This window comes from Merops nubicus, unplaced genomic scaffold (genome assembly GCF_000691845.1).
Source record: "Merops nubicus isolate BGI_N331 unplaced genomic scaffold, ASM69184v1 scaffold14660, whole genome shotgun sequence".
NCBI classification, from domain to species: Eukaryota; Metazoa; Chordata; class Aves; order Coraciiformes; family Meropidae; genus Merops; species Merops nubicus.
In genome coordinates this window covers 46009-55247 of record NW_008580998.1, presented here as the reverse complement: position 1 = coordinate 55247, position 9239 = coordinate 46009, and the positions used below count along the sequence as shown (strand labels likewise).

The following is a 9239-nucleotide window of genomic DNA, read 5'->3' as shown; positions in this document are numbered from 1 at the left end:
CTGGCATCCATACCATTCAAATTTACGGGTAATGTAACAAACGCTGATGCAGAGGTAAGTAGGATCAACCTGGGAAGAGTCAGTAGGATTTCTTCAAAGACAAATCTCTTGAATTTTCTTGATGGGCAAAGATTTATATTCCCAAAAGGCTTCTGGTAAAGTTCAACATTAGAGTCTTTTGAGGAGCCATTGGATAGGACTTTGTATGTTAAGTAGGGGATTAAAAGATGGGAGGAGGAGTAAGTGATTGATTCTCCTACTTTAGTTCTTTCACAGATGAGTGTAAAGAGAGTTAATATTTTTTAATATACGTTTAGCCGGAGATAAGAAAAAGAAATTTTTGTGTGTGTGTGACAAATTCTCCTGTTTGTTTTCCTTTCTTTCTTTCAGTATCATTTTATGGTGCTAGCTTTGTGGAGTTGAACATGGTGGAAACATCCTCTCAGACATCCTTACAGTTGCGTTTTCAAACAAGTAGGCCACAGGGAGTGCTTTTTCTTGCAGCTGGGAAGAAGGATTATTGTTTAATGGAGCTACGATCAGGAATCTTACAGGTACAGTCTATAACTATAGCTAAAAAGATACGTGTAGCCTGTATTGCTTAGTGTTTTTCTTTAAGCTTTTTTCTGTAATTATTCTCAAGTATATGTTTAAAAACAATGGAAAAATCACGTAATATAACTGATAATTTCAAAATATGTTATTTATTTTTTATGATGATAGTTATTAAAATTTGCCTCAAAAAGTCTTTGAGATTTCTAGATCTTAAAATCAAGATCATTGTGTTCCAAGCATGAAGTTCAGGAGAGGCAAAATTTCAGATCTGATGATGTTAGCATCACAGAAAATGTTTGGATCCAAGTAATAGTTTTTCTGCAAGGTAAATTCTTGAAAGGTCATTGCCTTATGTGGGTTCTGAGGAGTTGTTGGTCCTAGCAGAACTGCAGAGGAGTCCCTTCCCTCTTCTGTGATTGTTCAGGTCATATTTGTGATGGCAAGTAAACCTACACAACATTTTAGTGGGCTTTTACTTTGTCAAGTAGAGTTTGTAAACTATGTGCTTAATATGAGCATCTATGAAAATTAATATTTTAACTGTATATTAATAAGTTATTGTGCAAAATACCATGTTGGATTTTGATAATTAAAATTCTGTCTCTTGCAGTTGAGAATCAACTTTGGCATGGGGGAACAAGTACTGCATTCTCATCAAAGATCTCAGCTGAATGATTTAGCTTGGCATCTGGTTGAACTACACCATGAACATGATAATGTCACATTGGTAATTGATAAACATGATAGAACTAGTGTGAAAATGCCTGGAATTCTCTATGAATTAAATGTTGATTATGGATTCTACATAGGTGGTGCTAGTAAACTTGATGTTCCCTACCTGGTTGGAGCATTACCCAGTTTCCGAGGATGTATTGATGATGTATCATTCAATCAGCTAGACGTTCTGATGCCTCTGAGATCTTCTCCTGGCTTTAAAAACATCCATGAAGTTTCAGTGGGATGCAGTGATGAATTCTTTGCAGGTGAAGATGAATCCATCAGTTTCTTCAGTTCCAGATCCTATGTTTCTTTCCCATCATGGAATGTTGGTGATGAGGGAATCCTGGAGTATACACTGCAAACCTCAGCTGCACGTGGCTTGCTGCTTTACCATCCAGGGCAAGCAGGAGATTTCATTGCAATGGAAATGGAAGATGGATTAATCAAAGCCTATATTGGAAAACATAAGAGTAGAACCCAGCTTTCCTCTCATAGGTCAGTCAATGATAGTCGTTGGCATTACATCAAACTGAAATTTACCGCAGAATATTTTCAGCTGACACTGGATGAAGAAACCGTGAAAAAATCATTGCCTCTCCACAGTAAGCTACCACTTCTGAAAGGCTCTCTCTTTGTAGGTGGTGTAGATGACAGCACACGATCAGAAGTGATTAAGTTAGCGCTAATCTCAGTGTCTGGGAAGTATGCCAGAGGAGGATCCTTCAAAGGTTGCTTAAGAGATCTGAAGGCCAATTCAGAAAAGAAATCGCTGAAGAATGTTCTGGTAACAAAAGACATTTCCACTGGATGCGAGAGTGCTTTTAATACAAATCTTTCTTTTGAGATGACTTTAAAGAACCCTGCTGTGAAAGCAGCCCCAACATTTGCCATTTCCCCTGAAAGCTTTGTCTCTCTGGACAAGGAAGTCAAAAGCCATGTTTTAGTTCTAAGTAACTTGGTTGTGCTAGAGGGTGGACAAGCTTCACTTGAATCTAAACATATGAAAGTCAGCTTAGACCTTCAGAAATTAAGGATTCATCAATCAGAAGTTCTTTTTGAAATAAAGAAACCACCCTCTCATGGAAAATTGAAACTAGATGTTGAACCAGCACAGGAAGTAAATACATTTACTATGGAGGACGTGTGGCAAGGGAAGATTCTTTATGTCCACGATGGCTCTGAGGACACTTACGATTATTTTAATTTCTCAGTTTCTACCAGCAGTGAGAAGATTGTGCTTCCCTATTTACAAGGAAATGAGCAGCATATGTTTAGCATTACTATCACACCAGTAAATGATGCACCTGAGATCACACTTCCCAAGGGAAACTTGCTTCTTCTCTTAGAGAACTCAAAGAAACGTTTGACTAGTGATCTGCTAAAAGTTCTGGATAAGGATACGGATCCTGTGGGACTCAGTCTTTCAGTGCTTGGAAATCTGAATGCAGATGCAGGATATCTAGAAAATGCGAAGCATCCTGGAAAAGCTATTACTACTTTTTCTAATGAGGACTTAAGAGAAGGCACTGTTTTCTTTGTGCACACAGGCATGAGGAACTCAAGAATTGTTCTGAGGGCAAGTGATGGTGAGAAGGTGAGCAACACTGTTGTGTTACGTGTCATGGCAGTTCCATTGGATTACAGAGTTGTCAACAATTCAGGAATAAAACTACTTCAGGGTGTTACAGCTCTGATCACACCTGGGCATCTGGCAGTTGAAATGGATGCCAGACTCCAGGAGCTGGAGATATGGTATGAGATCACAGAACCACCCCGCTTTGGGGAAATCCAAAGGCAGCATTCAAGGAGGGAATGGAAGCAAGTGAACTCCTTTTCTCAACGCTCTGTTCAGCGCAGCCGTGTGAGATACTGTAGCACTTTTAAAGAAATTCAGCTGGAAAATGTTACTGACCAATTTAAATTCAAAGTTATCATAGGAGACAGAATCAGTGAAGAGCACTTGTTTCCAATCCAAGTGAAATGGTTAAGGTACAGTTTATTGAAATATGCTCCTCTAGAAATTGAAAGGTCAAACAAGAAGTACTTCAATTCAGATAATCTTTTTGCTGTGGTTGTGGATCTAGAAATACTGGAAGATGAGCTCAATTTTAAACTGCTGTCTCTACCAAAGATTGGGCAGATCTTGCTTAATGACCAGCCTTTGAAAAAAGATTCAGTCTTTAGCCAGAAAAATATTACTGATCAAAAAGTGGCATATGAATTAATTAGCAGATACCATGGAGACAACTGTGATTCATTTAGATTCCTCATTTCTACAAAGTATCTGGAATCAAATTTATACAACTTTGAAGTCTACATCAAATCAGATTCCAGAAATATGATTTTGACTAACAATGGCCTTACTGTTACTGAAGGTGAAGGAGAGTTAATAACAAGCACAAAATTGTTTGTGCAAACAGCAGATAATAAAACTTTCCAATATAATGTTATACAGTTTCCTAAGCATGGGAGGTTAAAACTCTTTAATTTTTCAAGCTCATTTGAGAGTAATGACAATCTCACCACTTTCACCAACAAAGACATAATTGATAAGCGCCTTATGTATGTCCATGATGATTCTGAGACGACGTTTGATGAATTTCTTGTCAGAGCTTCCAGTGAAGAGTCAGGAAAGCGGGCAAGCTTGGATCCAGAAGGAGAACCTTTGTCAGTAGAAATGAGGTTCAATATTTCTGTCCAGCTGAAGAATGATGAGAAACCAGTACGTGTGATTGACAAGATATTTAACATAGTGAGAAATGGGCAGCGATTGTTAACTCTGTCAGATCTTTGCTATCATGATCCTGATGCTGATTTTGATGACGGACAGTTGCTGTATACTAGACGTGGCATTTCCAATGGGGACTTGGTGCTGACAAATGATACTTTGCACAGACTCTACCAATTCAAACAAGCAGACCTGGAGCAAAAGCAAGTCCTGTTCATACACAGTGGTGCAGATTTTGGGCGTTTTGTGCTCTTTGTGACAGACGGCAAGCACTATACCTCTTTGCTTCTGGAAGTTAGTGCCACTGATCCTTATGTTAGATTGGCAAATAATACGGGCTTGTTGGTTCAGAAAGGGAAAGCGGAAACTCTTACAACAGCTAGCCTAAGTGCTGTTACAAACCAAGACATCAGAAACGATCATGAGCTTACGTATGAGATTTTATCTTTCCCAAAATATGGAAGAATATATGTAAATAATTTGTCAATGGATTCCTTCACACAACTTGATCTGATCAAGGGGTATGTGACCTACAGACATGATGACAGCAACAACCTTATTGACACGTTTAACTTTACGGTCCGTGCTAGAGATGTCCATCTAGATGCTGGAGTGCATGTTCGCATATATTTGGAAAGTCATCAGTGGCCACCAAGGATTGTGAACAGAAACAGTCTCTTGGTTGAAGAAGGAAAACCAGTTAAAATCAGTAAAGGAAAACTGCAGGTCAGTTAACTGTGTTGCCCATTTTTTTTCCAATCTTGTAGCAGGTTTTCTTCACTGCTTTCTCAGGAGCCATTGCAGTGTCTTTCTATCTTCTCTTCCTAAACTCCTTTTTATATGCACTAACATGACTGCATTCTTGAAACTTAGCTCTGGAGAGACCAACTCTAGCAAGTTTCCATTTCTAGAAAGGAAGGCTGGTTATGTTAAAGAAAAACGCTGCCCATAGTTGTTGACTCCATTACTTATGAGAAAGAAAGCTTGAGAAAGTTAAGATTTGGAGATGCTGCACTTGTAAATTTGTTTTAGTTGTGACAATTGTTGGTACTTCCTGTATCATTTTTAGCTGAGCTGTTGGGAAATGCCAAGAAGGAGTTTTGTCTCCTTCAGTTTGGAGTTAGTCCAATTAACACTGTCTGAGGGTTGCATCCAAAATTGTAAAAAATTGCAGTCACAAACCTGAGGGGCTGTTCTCTTTGGTGAGTAATTTCCTCCCCATTGTTTTGTGTGTAGCCTTTCAGTGGCCACAGCAAGAGGGCACTGGGAACACATCACTGTGCTGCTGGAACCCTCCTGTCAGGCAGGACTCTGGAGTTTTGGGTCTCTTAGTTAATCTGCAGTATGTTCCTTTTCAAAATGTACAAAACATAACGTGGGGTTACAAATCAGTCCCGTGCCATGTTTATCTAACACGTATCTGTTTCATTCTATTGAGAAGCATATAAGCCAGATAAAGAATGCAGATTAATTATGTAGACAATTCCAGGGTTAAAAATTAAAAATTCAGAAGGTAATTCTAGAATTTCTCCCATTTCTGTTTAAATAATAATTTTGGGGTTTGTTTTTAAATTTAAGGTTGTTCATGAAAACAGTTCTCCATCTGAGATTGTGTTCACAGTAAGACAGCTTCCAGTACATGGATACATTCGGAAGTTCTCCTCAGAAGGAAGCTATCTCAGTGCTGACCAAAGGCCTGTTTTCAGCTTCACACAGCAAGATGTTGATGAGGGCAAAGTTCAGTATGTGCAGACAGTTTCTGACCAGCTAGCTGATTGTTTTTCTCTGGATGTGACCAATGGTGTACGAACCGTGAGTGGAATAGAGATCTCTGTAGACATCATTCCCAGAATGATTCCACTGGAAGTACAGAACTTCACAGTGATTGAAGGGGGCTCAACGGCCCTGCTGGAAGAGTATCTAAAAATTTCTAGCAGACACTTTGCAGGTCTCAGCTGTGAATTTGTTTTAACTGAGCAGCCAAAAAATGGATATGTTGAAAACTCTCGTGCTCCTGGAATAAAGCTAACCAACTTTACCAGAAAACAGGTAATGTATTTAGATCTGCTTTGCTGTAGTCATGATTAATTCTTTGTATTGCTGAAAGCTATGGGATGTTTTGGTGAGAGGTGTTAAGATGGATGAGTTTGAGCTTTTTTCTGGCTTTGTACTAAAGATCTTTCTGCAGTTGCTAGATGATCATTTGGGATGGGGATGGAGGATGCCTTGTTGTTTTTGTGATGAACCACATCGATTCCTTCTGTGCCACTGATCACATAGAGTGGTGTGCTATAATCACAGTAGATTGATGGGCCACTCACAGTCAGGCAGAGTTGCTTGTAGTTTGGAAACCTAAGACACACAGACTGTGAGTACAATTTGGAAAGACAAGAGGGCATGATCTGTAGATTAACCAAGGAGGAAAGTAGAAAAAAATTTTGCTTTGCTCATAGAGAGTCAAAATGAATGATAAGCTGATTTTCAGTCTTTTAGCTCTAGGAAGCAAAAATGTCGTGTACATCACCGCCTACTAATACTATGTTCAGTTTATAGGCTCTAGGAAACATTGTGATAAATATAGTGGGACTGGATTTTCCATTTTCCCTTCAGCTTTTCAGACTGTTAAGATATTCTACCTGTAGGTATGGACAGATGAGCTGTAAAATTTGCGGTTGTGGAGAGAACAAAGGTAGAGGTACAGATCAGTCATCACAGAATCACAGAACTGCAGTGGTTGGAAAGGACCTTTAAGATCATCGAGTCCAGCCATTATCTAACTCTACCAGCCACTTCTACACCATATAAACAAAGTCTTAGAGCTCAGAAAAAGTTGGGGAAATAAATAAGAGGTGTATGACTACACTTAGGTTTCTTTTTTTTTTTTTTTTTTGTGTGTGTCAGTCATTTTCTTTTAGCCTCTTTAATTTTTCAGATTGTTATATTTTTCAGGTGGAACAAGAATTAATCTACTATGTTCATGATGACAGTGAGGAACTGATGGACAATTTTACTGTGATAGTAAATTACACGGAACTGTGGAAACAAAGCTTGCCCCGAACTGTATTTGTAACAGTTATTGCAGTAAATGATGAAGCTCCTGTTATAAAAGTTAACAGAATTCTTCAGGTAAGTCTGTCAGTATTTCGAAATGTTAAAACTTTATTTCTAACCTGATGCCATTTAATGCACCTTCATTAACAGAATATTGTTTGTATCTGGTGGACTATCATGCTGTCCTGGGATTTAGATAAATTAGTGTTAATGAAGGGAGGCAATACATGTGTAATGTGCATTTAGGGAGATTTCAGTAATCATGAAGAATATTTTTTGCTGTTGTCATGTAAAATTTATGTAGAAGGCTGACTGAGCTTTGTTCTAATCTTAAGGATGCACGAGATGTGTTGGACTGACATAGGGCTGGTGGGGTGGGATGGTTTTCTCCTGGATCATTGTTGAGTTTTAGTGTTGTTTGCAAGGGTGTTTTGAGGGCTGTTAATGAACAGTGTAGCTTGGAATAGTACAAAGCATAGTGATAATGAGGGTGAAAACTTCTCACTGTTGTCTTTGCACAGACTTCAGACCCTGTGCTCCTTGCTATAAAGTGTACTGGAGAGTAAGACCTGCTGAGGCACATTGTGCTGCCTGCTCCTCTCTGGATGCCCAATGGGACGGGTCCAGAGAAGAGACCAGCACTCACACTGGTGCTTGATCAGAGAATTGACTATGTCTTGGATATTTCTGATACAAGACAGTCTTTAAAAAGTCCTGATAAGAATAATGGAATGCAACCTGTGAAAATCTACAGTGTTAGAGGTCATCAAACTACTAGTGCAGACACTGAAGCTATTACTGTGTGATACTGTGAGTTAAGAAAATGACAAACTAACTTGTTTCTAACTCTGCCCCACCCCCTATTCCTAAGGAAAATGTAAAAATTGTTGACTTATGCTCTTAATAACTATAACTGGCTTTTTAATCTTTTGATCTTCAAAAAAAGTCACTACTGTCACTTCAGTTTCAGTGTTTTTTCAGATTTATTTACTTATTTATTTATAGTGTTGTTATTGGTTTGTGTTATAATAGGACTCAGTAACCAGAACTAATTTATTCTGGATGTGATACCCATGTAAACCAAAAAGTGCCCCTGTGTAAAGGCTTCCAATCTGAGATCTGATGAGTAAAAACAAATTAAGTGATTCTGAAAAGTAGAATGAAATGGATATGGGTCAGCTAATGAACTTGTGATCATAGTAAACCAGCTGAGAAACTTCATGACAGCAGAGGTATTTAGGAATAGATTTGGAAGAAGCTCAGCAGGGTATTTTGAGGCTACATCATCTCCAGTGCCATATGATACAGTACACGATTTGGTAGCACCCAAAACATGCTTTTTATTTTACATATTTAGTTGTGTGTTGCAGAAGGAGAATGGATTACTGTAAAGATGATCATAATATTATATTGTTCATTTATTAGCCTTTTCACATGAGAAAAGACATCATTTTGAAACAGCAGTAGTGGTAGTATTATGAAGTTCTGCAGTTACAGCAGGTGATACATAATAATCTGCAGATGCCCACAGCACGAGACCCTGCCCTCTGCAGAGACTGCTGGCAGAAGGGCAGACTCCCCTCACAAGCGTTTGGATGGTACAGAGTAAACCCTCCCCTGGTTAAAGTAATTGCAGTGGCACTCTACAGACGTCAGCACAGCACACAGGAACATTTATCTCATCACAGAGAAGAAGGGTATGTGTCCAGTCAGAAGTTGTCTGTGTCTCCCTCCTGGTGCATTGCTGGCATTGAACTGCAGCCTGTTAACAGAACTGAGGCCGTGCAGTGCACTGCAGTGCAGCATATGAATTTTTCTAAAAATATCTGCAAGTCTATAGTTTTCCCAAGCATAATGATGACAGAGCTTAACCTAGCCAGAGTTGACCTAAGCCTCCCCTCTGCTGGCCTGGGAAGGCAATTTGCATACCCAGATCCAGGATGCTGCCTGTGTGCCTGTGGTTTTGCTGGTCATGCGTAAGCTGTTGCTGAGAAGTAACCTTTTTTGGTGTCATGAGTGGGGACTAATACGCACACATATGTTGGATTCACATGCAGTCTAACACAGCTGGCAGGCAGGTATGTACTGGGAAGAATACACTGAGATGATCCCTGTTCAAAACACACTTGCACATCCCAAGTAGGTGGGAGAAATTTGGTTTTGGTGTGCTCAATACTGAGACGCG

At 39.2% G+C, this 9239-nt stretch overlaps 1 protein-coding gene across 1 annotated transcript in view; it reads left to right on the top strand.

The window, feature by feature from the left end:
* Nucleotides 1-390: 390 nt before the first annotated feature.
* The window catches only part of LOC103780381 (chondroitin sulfate proteoglycan 4-like), a gene marked incomplete at its 5' end in the record, with an annotated part of 28034 nt that continues 19185 nt past the window's right edge, over nt 391-9239 (top strand). Inside the window, 4 exons of the mRNA XM_008948090.1 lie at nt 391-554; nt 1166-4729; nt 5582-6052; nt 6953-7129. Coding sequence (XP_008946338.1) covers nt 391-554; nt 1166-4729; nt 5582-6052; nt 6953-7129 — 4376 coding nt within the window. The remainder of the gene's footprint in view (nt 555-1165; nt 4730-5581; nt 6053-6952; nt 7130-9239) is intronic.